Below are 18,716 nucleotides of genomic sequence, written 5' to 3'. Positions count from 1 at the left end.
GTAAAAGACTGTTGTGCTTTAATGTGTTCTTTTGTATTAGAATTTTTTTTCATTGCATTTGTATTTGTATCGCTTTGCATTGTATTATATTGTATTGCATTGCATCGCATTGCATTGTGTATTGTTCTATCGACTCCTGCAGTACCTTTACGTCCCGTACTCAAAGCCAGACCAGCGTGATGGGTCAGTGCTTAGGTCAGGCATTAGCTCCCTTCCCAACCCCTGGCGCCCCTTTTTGATTAAAGCAGTTGGGGTGTAGCGTATATGGATCAGTCCACACCGCACCTGGAGAGAGCACTACTGCAGGGCAGTATGCCGCGACGTGCCACACACCACTATCGCTGGCGGAATCACGTTGCAATGTACTGCAACGCTGACACAGAAGTCAGAACAATACTGTATTTTAACGCACACGGAGTTTACATCACAGATGGTCATAAGCTTACATTTGGGCCAACAGCACAGTGGGAGTTGCATGATCAATTGCAGTGGGAAGTCATTTACAACTTAGTCTTTTGTGAAGGACTATGATTCTCAAGGAGGCAAGGTTACACTGGCTTTTAGTGCTGCAGCTTTAAGGGGTAGTTGGCCTTTGGGAACCATCCCAACGCTGACTGTCCTGAAAACCCTCTTGGCCGAGTGAGTGGGGATGTAAGTTGAGCAAGACACTCTCCACTATAATCAAATTATAGCCTTGTCAGGACAGAGGACTCCTACTCTGCTGTTCTGATGGTCTTTATTTTTTTATTTTTTTAATTATTATTATTTTTTTATTTTTTTTTTTAAATCATTTTATTAGTATTACTATTATTATTACTACTACCTTTTTCTATATTATAATTATTATTCATTTATTTATTTATTTATGTAAGCTTATCTATTATTTATTCCCCTGTTGTTGGTTTTTTTTGTTTTTTTTGTTTTTTTTTGTTTGTTTTTTTTTTTTTCTCAAGGCCTGACTAAGCGCGTTGGGTTACGCTGCTGGTCAGGCATCTGCTTGGCAGATGTGGTGTAGCGTATATGGTTTGTCCGAACGCAGTGACGCCTCCTTGAGCAACTGAAACTGAAACTGTTCTGATGGTCATAGTCGGACACGACTATCATACAATGTATTAGTGTATTGATTTTTTTGTATTTGTTTTCTGGTATATTCACGATTTCCCCCCTCAAGACGGGTTGAGTACCGCTCACAACAAGGCGTGGACATTCACTCCGCCACTGGGTCACACAGAGGAGTGGAGGGGAAGAATATGGATATGGCCTCTGTTTTTCCTCACAACAGATTCCTTTGTGTGAAACACATGTTTTGGGAAAGACGTGGAGCAGACCTTTTTTAAGGAGTGCCGCTGTTTAGTCTGTGCATGCATGCATGCCGCGGCAAGACATGGACCAGTTCATATCGTATTGCTTAATTAAAGAAGTGAATCAGATAACCGGGGCTATATCCATATTTCTTCCCCTCTACTCCTCTGTGTGACTGGTGGAGTGAACGTTCACGCCTTGTTGTGAACACTGCTCATTCCGTCTTGAGGGGGGAATTGTGGATATTGCCATAACCGGTATGTAAGCTCAGATGTGTGTGTGTGTGTGTGTGTGTGTGTGTGTGTGTGTGTGAACGTGTGAGCCTACGCACACACAGACTCCCACCCACCCACCCCCCACCAACCCCCCCACTACAGGAACACGCAAATGACCCAACAGCTCACACTACCAATTGTCTCCACTCCTTCTCTTTCTCCAGCTGGGCAAACAGATGCTGCACAACTTCGAGCACGTGCACCACGAAATCGCCACATGGGACCAGGTGCAGAACCCTCCTGGCCCTGCCACGCCTTCCTACGCCTCGTCCTCCTCCTGCTCCTCCTCCTCCGCCGCCGCTACCCACAGTGACTTCACCTACGCCTCTCCCAGTCGGGGCGGCGGTGCCGGAGGTGCTGGCGGTAGCAGCAGCATTAGCGGCAGCGGTGGCGGTGTGGGGCCAGTGCCGCACAAGGGCGGCGTATCGCACGTGCACACCAGCCCTGCCCCTGACCCCGGCGGGGAGCACTACCAGGCCCTGAATCCCTGTTCACTGCAGGACAGCCGCATGTCCGTGCCTGACGGGGTGGGCAGTCAGCACACTGTGGTCAAGGTGTGTGTGTGTGTGTGTGTGTGTGTGTGTGTGTGTGTTGGGTGTAGGGGATGGATGGATGTGTGTGTGTGTGTGTGTTGGGTGGTGGGGATGGAGGGATGTGTGTGTGTGTGTGTGTGTGTGTGTGTGTTGGATGTAGGGGGTGGATGGATGTGTGTGTGTGTGTGTGTGTGAGTGTGTTGGGTGTAGGGGATGGATGGATGGATGTGTGTGTATTGGGTGTAGGGGATGGATGGATGTGTGTGTGTATTGGGTGTAGGGGATGGATGGATGTGTGTGTGTGTGTTGGGTGTAGGGGATGGATGGATGGATGTGTGTGTATTGGGTGTAGGGGATGGATGGATGTGTGTGTGTGTTGGGTGTAGGGGATGGATGGATGGATGTGTGTGTGTATTGGGTGTAGGGGATGGATGGATGTGTGTGTGTGTGTTGGGTGGTGGGGATGGATGGATGGATGTGTGTGTGTATTGGGTGTAGGGGATGGATGGATGTGTGTGTGTTGGGTGGTGGGGATGGATGGATGTGTGTGTGTGTGTTGGGTGTAGGGGATGGATGGATGTGTGTGTGTGTGTGTGTGTGTTGGGTGTAGGGGATGGATGGATGTGTGTGTGTGTGTGTGTGTGTGTGTGTGTGTGTGTTGGGTGGTGGGGATGGATGGATGTGTGTGTGTGTTGGGTGTAGGGGATGGATGGATGCGTGTGTGTGTGTGTGTGTTGGGTGTAGGGGATGGATGGATGGATGTGTGTGTGTGTTGGGTGTAGGGGATGGATGGATGTGTGTGTGTGTGTTGGGTGGTGGGGATGGAGGGATGGATGTGTGTGTTGGGTGTAGGGGATGGATGGATGTGTGTGTGTGTGTTGGGTGTAGGGGATGGATGGATGTGTGTGTGTGTGTTGGGTGTAGGGGATGGATGGATGTGTGTGTGTGTGTGTGTTAGGTGTAGGGGGTGGATGGATGTGTGTGTGTGTTGGGTGTGGAGGGGATGGATGAGTGTGTGTGTGTGTGTGTGTGTGTGTGTGTGTGTGTGTGTGTGTGCAAAATCCACATGTCTTCCATTCTTTTTCGTTCCAAAGCGGGGAAGTTGTAAATTTGTTTAAATAACACTGTATTTTATGCTCCTTTTCTTCCCCTTTCGAATTACGCAAAGGAGGCCAGTCATTGAGTGGAAGGGAAGAAATGTCGACTATATTACAATGTTATTAACCAAATAACACGTTTTTCCGTCTTATAAATGGAAAGGTACATGGGAAGAAAGGTGGATATTGCCTCTCTGTGTGTGGTTGTGTGTGAGTGTGTGTGTGTGAGAGTGTGTGTGTGTGTGTGTGTGTGCGGTGTCATTGTATCGTAGAATGCACCGAAGGTTTGCACATCTTCAAAATCAGATCATTCCACCCAAAGAAAAACTTATTCCAATATTCAGAACAAGTTTTGCAATTTCTTGTCACACGGAAGCAGGGAGAATGTGCGTTTGAAAGTAGGGGGGAATTTATGAAAAATGGGGGAAAAGTCAAAACATTATCTTTTTAAATGTCGTTTGTTTGTTTGTTTGTTTGTTAAACCACCAGTTTTATTTTTTGCTTCAGTTGTAACAGCTGATAACGGTATTCAGACACAAAAGTCAGCGCTATATCGATACGATTTTTAAGATGATGGTGGTGATAATGATAGGCGTGTCAGCTATTCGTTTTTCTCATTGGTGTTTGCTGGCGGGCAGAGATAATCTTCTGTTTTCGTTTAAGCAGACAACAGTAGTAGTAGTAGTAGTAGTAGTAGTAGGCCTCCTTCGGTCATGGCTCACCATGGATAGAGTATATCCGACCTAATGTCAAATTGGGCTGTCTGCTTGGACCAAGCAGCGTTGCCTGTGACTGTAGAGACCGATGCGAGAGAGACAGTCTCTGTCGCAGCGATCACATCTGTAAGCTGATGCTGGTCTGTCGGCTGCCGTCCCTTTTGTGCGAGCTCGCTTTTCTGCTGCAGCAGCTGACAGTTTGTCCTCACCAACCCGTAAGCTGATTCTTGAGACAATGAGACAATAAAGTATTTTGAATTGAATTGACGATGATGATGGTGATGATGATTTTTTTTTTAGTATTATTATTATCATAATGATTATGGTTTATTGATTTATTCACCTAAGAAAAATTCACATTTTTAACCCCCTTCCCTCGTTCCCTCCGCCTCTGCCCCCCCTCCTCCCACCAGGTCCACAACAGCAGCAGTCTGGTCCGCAGCGGGGGGACTGCCGGGGGGTCGCTGTGCTACAACCCCAGCGAGGTGGTGGGCATGGAGGTCACCACCACCACCACCACCCCGCCCTCCTCCTCCTCCGTCCCCGCCGGCCTCTCGCGTCACCAGAGACAGGGCTCCGAAGGTGAGGGGGGTCTCGGGGTGTGTGTGTGTGTGTGTGTGTGTGTGTGTGTGTAGGAGGGGGAGCAGTGTGATTACTGTTTGGTCGTTTCGGCTGGTCCTTAAGTTTCTAAGACTGTTAAATTTTCTCTCTGTCTCTGTCTCTGTCTCCCTCTCCCTCCCTTCATCTCTCTCTCCCCCCCCCTCCACCGTCCCCCCCTCTCTCCGCCTCCCCCCTCTCTCTCTCCGCCCCCCCTCTCTCTCTCTCTGTCTCTGTCTCCCTCTCCCTCCCTTCATCTCTCTGCCCCCCCTCCCCCGTCCCCCCCTCTCTCTCCCCACCCCTCTCTCTCCGCCTCTCTCTCTCTGTCTCTCTCTCCGCCCCTCTCTCTCCCCCCTCTCTCTGTCTCTCTCTGAGTTCTTTCTATTTTTCCTTCCATCTGTCCTGCCTTTCCTCTCATCTTTTTTTTTTCTCCTATATATATTTGTATATTAATTATCTGAAGATTTTTTTTAATCGGTCTTCTGGCCCCAAATTCCCCGCCCCTCCCACATTTGCTTTCACTGAAGACATCGCTAAATCGTGATCATGCTAAACAAACTACGTACATGTGTTCATTCTGACGATAATGATGATGGTTATGACGAAGACGACACTGATGATCATACAAGAGATGAGCCCATGCAGTGCTGTTCTGTATTACAATCGTGTGATCCACAATAGTCGATTAACATGACGACCATGACGCTTATACTACCGATGAATTTTTAATATGAGCCAAGAACAGTCGTGTAATCTACGTTTCAAGCGACGAAAACAACGACCATAAGTTTTCAGTATGACGATATAGCAGTTGTGGAATATACGCTACATGTAACGAAATAGTCGAAATACGACGACGATCATCTTACAGGTAGATCTTCAGCATAACGATATAACAGTCATGTACTCTACGCTACATGTGACGAAATAAGTTAAAATACGATCATATTACGGGTAGGTCTTCGTCATGACGATAAAACAGTCGTGTAATCTACGCTACATGCGACGAGATACGACAACGACGACGATACAGATAAGTGTTTTGTAAACGCCTGTAACGTTATATACGTCGTGTAATGCACGTGACAGGCGGGTCGGACAGCGGCGGAGGAGGGGGCCACAAGACGCCCACCAAACGGGTGTCCTTCTGCGCCACCCACAGCGTCATCAGCGATCCCCGCGAACTGCAACAACAACAACAACAACAGCAGCAGCAGCAACACTCGGGTCCACGACACCGGGACTCCATCATCTCGGACTCCTCCGAGGACTCGAACTCGAGCGGAGAGGGCCGCCACAGTTCGGCCAACCTGCTGCGCGGCAAGATGCGGCCCAAGCTGCCTGTCACCACGGAGACCACGCGCTTCCTGACGGAGATGAACCAGCTGAGCATCGACAGCGACGGCCCCGGGCGGGAGGGCCCCGGCACGGAGGAGTCGTCCTCCTCTTTCTCCTCCTCCACCGGCTCCTCCTCCTCCTCCTCGTCGGCCTCGTCTCGCGGGGGCCAGGCCTTCTCGCGCCTGGATAGGCGGCGGGCGTCCATGACGGAGCGGCGAGGGTCCGACGGGAAGAGGGTGCCCCCTGTGAGGGCCCACAGCATCAGCGGGGGCGACAACTCCAGGCGTCCCCTGAGGGACGGCAGCCCAGGCCCCCTGTCTCCCTCGTGGCGCCAGTCCGGCACCCAGCGATGGCTGGAGGACTACCACCTGGCTGGGGGCCAGGAGGCCATGGCCTCGCTTCCGGAGGCCGCGGTGCAGGGGAGCTCTGGTGATGTTGGTGATGATGGTGGTGGTAGTTGTAGTGGTGGTGGTGGTGATGATGATGAAGAGAGCATGTATTCTTCCGGGGGAGGTTCCCACCACTACCAGCAGATCCCGGAGCGCCCCGTAGAGCCCCCGCAACACAGGGAGCACCAGGGCGAGCAGCGGCCTCACCCCGCCACCACCCCGCACCCACCACCGCTGCAGCACCACTCCAGCCTGGAGGAGAAGCAATACGACCACCCACAGCAATACCAGCTGCTGCAGCACAGTCGGCAACAGCAACCCAGTCAGCAGCAGCAGCAGCAGCAGCAGCAGCTTCACTACCAGCAATACCACCAGCGGCAGCAGCAGCAGCAGCAGCAGCAACAACAACAGTCTGGTATTGGCAAAGCGCAGCAATACTACCACCATCCACATCAGCAGCAGCAACATTACCATCAGCCACACAGTCAGACACAGCAGGTACTGCAGCAGCACCGTCAGAGGTCACAAGAAGAAGAGCCGTCACCGGCTGACCCCCAGCATCAGCAGCAACACGTGCACCCTGAAGCCAACTCTGACCTGTACGCCACGATCACGTCCATGCGGTCTATAGGCAGCCACCCACAGGAGGACGCCGCGTCAGACCCGGACCAAGGGGACACCGAGACCCCCCCAGAGGGCGAGGAGCTGCCGCCACCCCCACCCCCGCTCCTCCTCGATTCCCTAGCCCCTCTGGCCCCCCCACCCTTCCACGCGCCCCCGAAGATGTGCGGCCCTCCCGCCACAGCTCCCAAGCCCCCTTCCGCCTCCCCCCTGTCACCCACGTCCATGTACAAGCGTCCTCTCCCCGCCCACCCCAAGTCCGCCCCGACCACCCCGGGGTGTTGTTCAGGGCAGTCCCCGGGCCCCGACAGCGCCGGGTACCCGCACGGCGACAGGACGTTCCCCATGGCCGCCTCCAGGTCCACCCCGGCCCACACCAGACAGACCCAGACGCTGTCGGGGCCGGGTAAAATGGGGCACCCCGGCCAGGCCAGGTGCGTCGGTCAAGGGTCAGAGGCCGGTGGTCAGAGACCGGCGTACTACGTCAGAAGCATGTCTTCCCCAGCGTCCGTGCCGCAGTCGCTGCCCGTGACCTGCCCCGTGCACGAGGTGTTGGCCGAGGAGCCGGCCGGGGAAACGGGCAGCCCGGGGTACCTCAAGTACGGAAGGACTACCGTCTCCTCCCCGCCGTCTCAGTCCTCGTGTCTGTCATCGTCCGCCCCTCCCACCCTGCTTAAAGGCGGGTTCGCCCACCCGGGATACTACATGGAGGAGCCTCGGTACAGAGCCCTGCAGCACCCCATGGCCCTGCAGGTTGGCGGGGAGGTACCCGGGTCCCCGCAGAGGGGCTCCCCCCACCCCCACCCCATGCACCTCTCCACGGAGTCGCCCACCCTGGCACTGGCCCCGGGCCACAACCTCCGGCCCTCGCCGTCCGACAGCGGCTACATGGAAGGGGACAACGTGTCCACGTGCTCCGTGTCGCCCTGCAACCCCGCCTACCTGCACGAGCTGCCGCGCCGCCTGAGGGACCCCAGCCCCGGGGGCAGCCCCCCTCGCTCCTGTCTGCAGCAGGACGGTGAGGGTCTGCCCGCCCCCCATAGACGTTCGGCCTCTGTCGGCCACACCCTGCCCAAGGGGCCCGCTAGGTCGGACGGGGGTCGCCGGGCCCCACCGCCGCCCCCGAAACGAAGCGAGACCACCCGGCTGTCCACCGAACTGCCCAAGCACCTGACCAGCCCCCCTACCGCCTCCGCCCCTCCCTCCTCCTCCACACTCACCAAGGCCGTCAACCCCATTTACGAGAACTGCGAAGGGATGATGGACATCAGCGAGCTTCCACCTCCGCCCCCGGAGTTGCTGGCCGGGCTCCCCCAGTCCGCCGCCACCAAGATGGCCGCCGCCCGGACCGCCGGCCCCGCCCCGGGACACCGGAAAGGGGGAGGAGGAGGGAAACAGCACAAACTACCTCCACCCCCACCCAAGCGCAGCAAGGACACGCACCTGTCTCAACAGCCCCCAGCACACGGACATTGATCACGACTGCCCTGATCAGCTGAGGGTGGTCTCACACTGACATGATCATCGGACGTTGATCAACATGGGCGCATCATGTGACATTTGATCATCAGAACTCCGGAGGACTGCACATCTAACACTTACGGAAACCGGGGCTGTTTAGTAGCTCCGGATATTTTTTTTTCCGTCAAAGAGAAAAATATCGAAAATTTTCGAGGGGAGGGGGAAACGATTCTGTGGTTTGGGTTCTGTGTGTCACAGGGTTACTGCAAATGTCCCCATTTGTGTTTTGTTGGAATGCTTCGGTGAAGTTTGAAGAAAACATGGAATCGGTTGTTGTGTATACGGATGGTGGACTGTGCCGGGAGGGGACGTTGTGCTGGATTAGCTACTGGCTGGACAAAAAAAAAAAAAAAAAAAAAAAAAGGAAAAAAAGGACTTCTCTTCCGTCTGCTTGCCAGACACCGAGTGTGCGGATTTTGTTACATTCAAAAGCAACAGAACTGAACCATGCTTGTTATAAACTGATCACGTCACCATCAAAACGTAACAAAGCTTTTGTGTTCCAGAGAAGTTGTTTTTGTTTTTTTGTTTTGTTTTGTTTTGTTTTTTTGGGTTTTTTTCTTTCACTTTTGACCCAAATTGTCTGATTTAGTCAAGGATGTATGACATACCGTGACCCTGTTCAGCATTGTTCAGTATTGGACTAAAACGTCAATGTCTTTACCACCTTCCACTGACCTCACACTGATGCTGGTCAATATAAGCTCTCTGAACGGACAGAGGACTACTTCAGAAAACCTTTTTAAAAAATAGATATATAAAATCTTATACTCGCAGTCTCCGAGGCAGCTTTGATATTTGTAAGCAGTGCTGGGCTGTCAACGAAGCTTGCTTGCGTTTTTACTTTTATTCTTTCTTTTTTTTCACTTTGGGGGGGTGGGGGTTCGCGCAAGGGTTTCCAGATAAACAGCTATTACGCTGCCCGAAAAAAAAAAAACAAGAAAAAAAGTTGACATCATTGAAGGAAGAATCACGAGCAAGGATAGAAACTGTTGCCAAGTCACCCACAATTTTGCCCTGCTTTTCAAGCGGTCAGTTACTGGACTCACCCCTGTGTTCAGACTTGTTGATGAGATGATTGCCCATCTATGATAATAATATACCCAAGACGCCCAGCGCAGACTCTTTGCTCAAACTGAACTTACTTCTCGTGACGTTGTGCAGCACGGCTGGTGTTGATGAAGCTGCCTGCTGTCGCTGTCTGTCGTGTCGCTGTCGTGTTCTCTCACGCTGCAGTTCGCTTTGTACGATTAGGGGGACGCCAAAAAGCTTTTAGGTTTCCACCGCCTCGGAGGAATTGAGATTTCTCCGCTTCGCTTGACGCGGTGTGAGACGAGCTTTAGCCGTTAGCAGTTGACTTCAGCCAACACATTTTGGGCATAGTTGTTGCTGCTGCCGTGCAGTTGGTTTCAGTTGAAGGACTTGCGTTGGGTTTTCTGTGCTGCGGCCACTGTTGCTTTGTTGCTGTATCGTCACTGATTTGTTGCAGTTGTGATGGTTTTGGAGGCTGGGTGGGTCGGGGAGTGTGAGAGGAGGGGATAGTTTTTCTTTGGGGAAATACCTATCGGTGTTTCTTCTGGCCTGTATGTCTTGTCTGTCACATTCCGTCATCTCACTTGTTCTCTCTCTGTGTCCCTCTCGTTTTCTGTTGCTTCTCTCTCTCTCTCTCTCTCTCTCTCTCTCTATTTTCCCCTCTCTCCCTCTCTGTCTCTCCCCTTGCCATCCAAGGTACACCTGTTTCAGACACGTGCAGGACTCTAACAGCAGGGTGAGGTTTCAGTCACCACCAACTGCACACATCGTCAGTCCATCGAACAGTCACTGTTTACGACACAGATGTACACTGCTTTGCTGTCCATATTCAGTTTGTATTAAGAACGCGCTTGTGCTCGCGGACTGCTTCGATGAGAGAGAGTGAGAGAGGAAAGAGAGAAACTCTTAGGACTGTGCTACTTACGTATATATCCTATGTATATATATGCTTGGAGGGGCTCTACACGTGGTTTAGCCGTGGTGTTTTATGGTGAGCCATGTTTATGAGTTGTGTGCGCTTGCATCGTGCGTTGCTGAACGTCTGTTGCTTTGGACATCATCATTTATGTGATTTTTATTATTATTGTTATCATCATCATCATCATCACCACCATTACTGGGGTTATAAAGTGGAATCCCATATATTTAATTATCACAGAATTTATGTGATCACAACAGAGCTGGTCTCATTGAGAATGTATTTACTGAGTATTCTGGAACCGTAGTGCGATGTTAACGACTTTTTCTTTAGTCATTCAGTTATCATAATGTCTGTTTAATGGCGCTTCACTCGTTGAAATGAACGAGTGGACTGGTATTTTCTTTTGCTAAAATATTTAGCCTTAGTATGATTGGAAATGACAACTAGACCTTTCGTTCACGAATTTGAAGCTGTTCTGTTGTATCATTTTTTGATTTGGTATGCGTATATATCTGTGTGTGTGTGTGTGTGTGTGTGTGTGTGTGTGTGTGTGTGCGTGCGTGCACGCTTCTGTACAATAAATCAAACACACACACATACACACACACACACACACACACACACACACACACACACACACACATGCACACACACACACACACACACACACACACACACACACACACACACACACACAGACTTACGCACGCACACACTCTCGCATGCACACGCACACATACAGATACACACATGCCTCTCAGAGTCAAAACCTCTTCTGTGCACTTAAACGATTTGTCCAGGACTGTACAATCTAGGGTCAGTTTAAAGAAATCAAGAGCTGAGTAGTTTGTGTGTGTGTGTGTGTGTGGTGGGGTGGGGCCGGGGGGGGGGGCGGTTCTTCCAGACACAAGACCGTATTAAGATTAACACATTGAGAGAATGTCATCTGACAGGTTCAAAGACAACCCCCCCTCTTCCCACACTCCAACCCTCGCTGTCCTCTTTCCCCCACACAAAAAAGAAACACTAAAGACAAAAACAAAACAAAACAAAAAAGAAGCACACACTCGACTATCGATTGCTTTTTTTCGGTTGTTGTTGTTTTCGATCATGGCTGCTGTGTATGACAGTTCAGCGGTGAAAAAAAAAAACACCTAAAAGCAAACAAACAAACAAACACACACAAAAAAAACAGAAAAAAACCACAAACACGCACACACACAAAAAAAAAAAACCCAAGAAAAACCCCCACAATATCAGAGCGACTGTTTACTCCCAAGGGGGGACATGTTCAGCATGGATTCAAGGCCTGCTCAGTGCTTTGGGTTTTTAACCAAGGTCAGACATGAGCTTTTTGTTTTGACAACAGATGTGCAGTAGTGTTTTTGGATCTGTATGGACAGATATTTCTTTCATCTCCAGAAAACTGAAACAAAACACACAAAAATCTGAAACAGTGTAGTGCGCTCCAGCATGTAACTTGAACATCAAACGCATAATTCTACCCAATGGGAAGGCGCCGAGTTATGGTTTGAGTGTGTGTGCTAGCAACCTGGGCAAATCAGTTCGTGTCTAGCTCGTCTGGGCGTCGGTCGCTTACATCACAGCTAGCGTCACTCGGTTGGCGATTTCAGAAACAAATCTTTCGTTTCGTTGCTCAGTGGCCTTGCGTTCGTTGAGAGGTGCCGCCAATCCCATGTGTCATGAATATATTATTTATATATGAATCAACACTCTTTATGCCGGGGGCGTGTCTACGCTCCTATGGGTATGTATGTCGCAACAGTCAGTCTTGTCTCGGTATTATGGTCATTGTCTCTTCTGAAAGTGAGCACATAACTTCCAGCATGTTCCACTCCTTATTCCCGATTTCAGGTTTTCACACGTTATGTTACAGAAAAGGTGTTTGTGTCTGAGAGAAGAGAGAGAGAGAGAGAGAGAGACCACAACACACTCAGAGGAATGTGTGATTCATAGACGTTGGGAGTGTGGGGAATCAAATTCACGTGAACATGACAAATGACCTGATTTCGGAGTCCACAATCAGAGACAATTTATGTCAACACGACATGATGTTCAAGCGCCCAACCATGCACACTATATGTCACTGTGTTCTGATGCTGTAAATTACCTGTTTACCACTATGGTTGTGTGTGAATGTTTTGAAGAAAAACTCTGTGTAAGATGCATAGTGTGCACCGCCCAGAACGTTATCACAGTACATCTCTCTCTCTCTCTTGGTCCTCACACAAACCTTGGGAAGGCTCCTAAAGTCCTGACCAGCTCTTTGGGTTTATGCGTTGTTCAGGCATCTGTTGTTTTTTCTTGTTCTTTTTACTCACAGCAGGTGAGGTGACGCGTGTTTGGATCAGCCCGCACTCCTTGACACTTCCTTCAAGCTGAAACCCGACTCGTTGCAAAAGGTTTTTGTTGCAAAAAGAAATGGTCCTGTCTGCAGACTTTCGTTATCGTTTTTCCCACTACACCTCCCCCTACCCCTTAATATCTCCACCCCATCCTTTCTTACTTCTTTTGCTCGTGAAGAGATTACACTCTGGCGGTGCTTCAAGGTCGTTTCATGTTCGTATGATTTGTGTGTTTGAGTGGGGTGAGAGAGAGAGCGAGAGAGAGAGAGAGAGAGTGTGTGTGTGTGTGTGTGTGTTATTTATCACAACATGTATCCGTGATCACGATTCCACGTATCCCTCATACTAATGCTTTGTGAAACTGTCTGTGTAGGTAAAGCAACACTGCTAGTTGAATGAAACTGAATCGACATTACACTTTGTTTTGTTTGTTTTTGTTTTTCATAGCACTGCGTAGAAGGAGCCAGGATGTATGTATTCATTGATGTTTTGCATTTTGTAATTCTTGTTGTACATATTTTCTGGTGCTGCTTAACGTATTTATCAACTCCGATTGTGATTTTGATTCGGGTTTTCACTGTTCCTTTTTCTTCTTCCATTCGGTTGCCAAAGATCTGTACATACTTCTCTGTGCAATTGTTTCAGTTCATCTGTTGGCTTTCAATGAATGTTGACATACAGGCGCACAGCTTGACTAAGGTCACTTGAGTTAGTTTCTTTATGTAAACCTTTGCCAAGGAACAAGTAGTGCTGATTGTTTACGATTCGATCGAGTGTTCCTATGAAAACGAAAGAAATGCTGTTAGTGACTCAGAGGTCATTTTTAATTTGACGATGATTTTTTCATGTCTTCTGTACCCATCATTAATTATTTTTAATCAATGAGGGGAAAATGTTTTGACATTACTACCTTCACGTTCTTTGGTGGCATAATTTCAAACCCTGTTGTCTTCGTTCATTTTAGCAATTATTTTGTTATCTGTGTTTGTTTTTAACACACTCAGGCATGCACGCGTGGCATGCACACTTTGAACGTGAGCAGTGAGTTTGCTTGCATTGATAGTCAACAGTTTCATCAGATGGGATTACAATGGATGTGGAAAATACTAACCTGCTAATACTACTAAAAAGAATTAGTTTTCAATGTTTTCCGTTGAAACGCTTTAAGAATAGATACATTTACCCTTGAGTTAAAACGAAAAGGAATCATATGCAAGGGTGTCCTACATTTCCCACATTCAATAGAGTGTATATTGGTGTAAGAAAATCAAAACAAAACATATCGTTCCCAAAGCACTGACATTTCACTTCGGCATAGTTCGTAGTCTGCACACACACACACACACACACACACACACACACACACACACACACACACACACACACACACACACATATATATATATATATATATATATATATATATATATATAATTATATATCTTCATTATTTTTTATTGTTCTATTTATTCACCCATTCATTTGCTTCTTCTTTTTATTTCTGTATCGTAGACTTTTATCTAGAATCGGAATAGTGAAGTGCGTGCATTTTTGTGTTCTTTATCTATCTGACTTTAAAATCGCACAAACTATGTCTCTTTAGCGTTCTTTGTTTCTTTTTGGAATAGAGTTATACAAAAGGTTTAGTTTCAGTACATATCACACACACACACACACACACACACACACACACACACACACACACACACACACACACACACACACACACACACACACACAAGAAAACAAGGTATTTCGTTTGTTTCGCCCTTATATCTATTCTTCCTTCCTTCCTTCCTTTTGTTCTGTTATTTCATGTTTGTACTTTCAGTCAGAAAATCGAAACCATTCATGTACCAAAACGGTCATAGCATCATAGTCATAGTGTCACTAAATGGTTTGATTCCTTGTCACGTCTCTGCCCGTCCATCCACTCGCTTTATTATGTCATAAGTTGCAAAGTAACACATCCTATATTATTTTACTTTCATAGTGTGTTATCAAACAGCTGACTTTGTCGGTCTTTCGAATCTTGAAAGTTTCTCTATCGAGATTTTACAAAGGAAAAAATCAAATTATCCCAGTTTCACTCCACAATATAAAGAAAAAAAACACCTGATTTTACATCCAGCCAGTGTGAAGCCATACAATGAAATAGATAAATGAATAAATGATAAAGTATTAAAAAGAAAAAGAAGTGTTTTTTTTCTGCGTGTTAATCCACAAAATGCAATTTTCTGTGCACAAAAATCACATCATGGCTGAAGTAGCTTGTCTGTTTCATGAATATTGACATCATCGCTATATGTACTTACACTCCTTACAAAATTTTCCTTTTATTCATGTGATTAATTCATTTGATCGGTTGAAGGAGTGAATGATTGGTTAACTGGCCAAGTATTTAATTCGGTAACTGATTTGATTGCCTTTATTTGATTGAATTGCTTTCACAAACAGAAGGGACAGAGGGTGTGACAAGAGATCTATCACTGCCTTGAAGGTTTGGGTGTAAATTGTAGTGGACAATATCATTTGTTTGTATTTTGTATTTGTATTTTGTATTTCTTTTGATCACAACAGATTTCTCTGTGTGAAATTCGGGCTGCTCTCCCCAGGGAGAGCGCGTCGCTATACTACAGCGCCACCCATTTTTTTGTATTTTTCCTACATGCAGTTTTATTTGTTTTTCCTATTGACGTGGATTTTTCTACAGAATTTTGCCAGGAACAACCCTTTTGTTGCCGTGGGTTCTTTTACATGCGCTAAGTGCGTGCTGCACACGGGACCTCGGTTTATTGTCTCATCCGAATGACTAGCGTCCAGACCACCACTCAAGGTCTAGTGGAGGGGGAGAAAATATCGGCGGCTGAGCCGTGATTCGAACCAGCGCGCTCAGATTCTCTCGCTTCCTAGGCGGATGCGTTACTTCTAGGCCATCACTCCATTTTATCAATAATTGTGTAGAGAATTACTCTGTCTCAAGTGTTTACTTTGTCTGTCTCATAGAACTGCAGACAGGGTTTTTTTTGTTTGTTTGTTTGTTTTGAGGACTTTTTAAAATAAAATAAATGACAGAATATCAGAAAGAAAGAAAAAAAGAATACTTGGTATAACATATGTCTTTTCATAACATGCTTCCCACTTCAACTAGTCTTGAAAGGTGGCTGTGTGTGTGTGTGTGTGTGTGTGTGTGTGTGTGTGTGTGTGTTTGCGCGTGCAGACGCATGTATGTATGTTTATGTGTGCGTTCTTCTGTTTATTTATTCTCGGATTAGTACAGTATATTTCCTTGTATTGAAGTCAGCGTTATACCAAATTGAAATGGATTGACTCATTACTTGACCATTGACTGACCAACCAATTGATTGATTGATTGATTAATCACAACATGTTAGTGTGTAGGTGCGTATGTCATCTATTCCAGGTTGTTGAATTTATTCCAGTCGAAGATCTACTGATATGATAAATGATTAAACGTGAGAATAAACTTTTCTTTTCTAAATAAAATTATCTGAAAAGAATTTGAGAATGTGACAATAAAGTCATCTTTCATTGCATTGCGAATGTATATTTTTAGCACTGTAAGAGCAAGTTAGAATACTGAAATAAAGTTTTCTGGCGAGTACACTGATGTGATATGGTGTGATGAAGAGTGGTCGTTCTCTCTTTCTCTCTTTCTCTCTTTCTTTCTCCCTCCACCTGTCTCTCCCATCTTTTTTTTTATATTTTATATATTTGTTCTCTTGGGTGGGAAAAAGCATGTATATTTGCATATCTCTTAACTCTGTTGAAATAAGATGTTACCTACCCAGCGCACACGTACACACACACACACACACACACACACACACACACACACACACAGACCGACCTGAAGAGAAATAGACAACTAGATTGCAGGTTGACAATGCAAAACTGGTGCAATGAAGGATATGTTGCACGTTCTTTCATAGAAAAGCGACAAAAAGTTAAAACGTAATGGAGTGCACAGATGATTGATTGGGACACGTTATTTCATTGAAACGCCACAAAAAGCTCAAACGTAATGGATCGCACAGTAAAACGCAAAAGCGCGCGCGCGCGCGCGCGCACACACACACACACACACACACACACACAGAGGGTGAGAAAGAGAGATCGAGTGAGATATATACATGTAGATCATAGTCGACAACAATGTGAAGCGAGTTCAAGACGCTGGCCAACACAGATTTCAAGAACACGAGCAATGTTTCAATGAAGCACGCGGAAATTCTGTCCCACAGAGAGAGAGAGAGAGAGCATAGATAGTCGAGACAATGTGAAGACAGTTCAAGACGTTCAACGCCGAACACATGTGTCAAAACCACGAGCAACGTGTCAATGAAGCACGTGAAAAGTTCCCTTCCACGCTCCTGGCCACGTTGCATCAATCAGCCAATGAAACAGTCTGTGAATAATAATAATAATAATAATGGTATTTATATAGTGCTGAATCTTGTGCAGAGACAAATCAAAACGCTTTCGCACCAGTCATTCACACGCATGCATGACTCTAAAACCGGAGAAACTGAAGACAAGGAAGAGGCAGGGAAGGGAGGCTATTTTGGGAAGAGGTGGGTTTTAAGGCCAGACTTGAAAGAGCTGAGTGCGGAGACTTGACGAAGCGAAAGAGGAAGTTCATTCCAATTGCAAGGTCCAGAGACAGAGAAAGAACGGCGGCCAACAGTCGAGAGCTTGAATGTGGGTATGCGTAAACAGAGTGGATCCGAAGCTGATCGTAGTGAGCGAGATGGAGTGTAGAGGTGAAGGCAACCGCAGAGATAAGAAGGGGCTGATTTGTGACTACATTTATAACATAGAGTGCTGATCTTGTTCTTTATTCTGTGTGAGAAAGGGAGCCAGTGGAGATGTTGCAAAAGATCTTTTCTTTCTGAGGACGAGTCGGACAGCAGAGTTTGAAACTGACCCGGCACCGATCGTGTCACGTGGGGTCTGGGTCTCGGGAAGTTGCTGCATGGAATGGAACCCAGCGCAGCTGCCTTAACGTCGGTGAGGACAGATCATGATGAGAAACAGGTGCAGAAAATGTCTATTACCTGGGTAAGCCATGCCTATTGTTCCCCTTTCACTCTGTCTCTGTTACTGCCTCTCTCTCTCTCTCTCTTTCTCCAAATCCTTTTCCCTGAAACTAGCTGCTGGGTTGGAAGGGGGAGGGGGGGAGGGGTTGTTTGTTTGTTTGTTTGTTTCTTATTTAATGCGTCGTTTTTTGTTTTATAATTAAACCAGTGGTTGGAAAATCATTTACAATAAGTGTGCACTAGGATAGGCTACCTCGTCACTTATCTGTCCAACGCAAGCCGCCATGTTTGCTGTTGATCACGTGGTGTGATATACTCGTAGCTTATTACGTCAGTTCAGTGGTAGGTCAACACACAGCACACCCACAAAGACTTTGTTTTAGTTTGTAGCAGACTGGCCATCCAGTTTGAATTAACATGAAGAAGAACCAGCTGCTGTGTCATGTGTGTGGCAGTCTCACTGTCAGCACCCTCTGTGATGTGACAGAACCAGCTGCTGTGTCATGTGTGTGGCAGTCTCACAGTCAGCACCCTCTGTGATGTGACAGAACCAGCTGCTGTGTCATGTGTGTGGCAGTCTCACTGTCAGCACCCTCTGTGATGTGACAGAACCAGCTGCTGTGTCATGTGTGTGGCAGTCTCACTGTCAGCACCCTCTGTGATGTGACAGAACCAGCTGCTGTGTCATGTGTGTGGCAGTCTCACTGTCAGCACCCTCTGTGATGTGACAGAACAGACAGAAGAAAAGAGATGGATGTGGGTTGCGCAGTTAGTTCAGAGGCGTCACTGCGTTCGGACAAACCCGTATTCGCTTCAAACGCATCTACCAAGCAGATGCCTGACCAGCAGCGTAACCCAACGCGCATAAAAACTTTCGTGACCGCGACGTGATGCTAACACGTAACCTTCTGATCAGGTCAATGTCACTGAACGCATCAGGTCATAAT

At 47.5% G+C, this 18,716-nt stretch overlaps 1 protein-coding gene across 3 annotated transcripts in view; it reads left to right on the top strand.

Moving 5' to 3' along the window:
• The window catches only part of LOC143293422 (uncharacterized), a 418,870-nt gene extending 404,596 nt beyond the window's left edge, over window positions 1-14,274 (top strand). For all 3 annotated transcript variants that reach the window (XM_076604270.1, XM_076604269.1, XM_076604271.1), the window contains 3 exons: window positions 1,742-2,131; window positions 4,337-4,505; window positions 5,610-14,274. In XM_076604270.1, the coding sequence (XP_076460385.1) occupies window positions 1,742-2,131; window positions 4,337-4,505; window positions 5,610-8,344 (3,294 nt within the window). In that variant the 3' untranslated portion in view covers window positions 8,345-14,274. The remainder of the gene's footprint in view (window positions 1-1,741; window positions 2,132-4,336; window positions 4,506-5,609) is intronic.
• The last annotated feature ends 4,442 nt before the right edge of the window (window positions 14,275-18,716 follow it).

This window comes from Babylonia areolata, chromosome 19, assembly GCF_041734735.1.
Source record: "Babylonia areolata isolate BAREFJ2019XMU chromosome 19, ASM4173473v1, whole genome shotgun sequence".
Taxonomy (NCBI): domain Eukaryota; kingdom Metazoa; phylum Mollusca; class Gastropoda; order Neogastropoda; family Buccinidae; genus Babylonia; species Babylonia areolata.
This window is presented reverse-complemented; position numbering and strand designations above follow the sequence as displayed.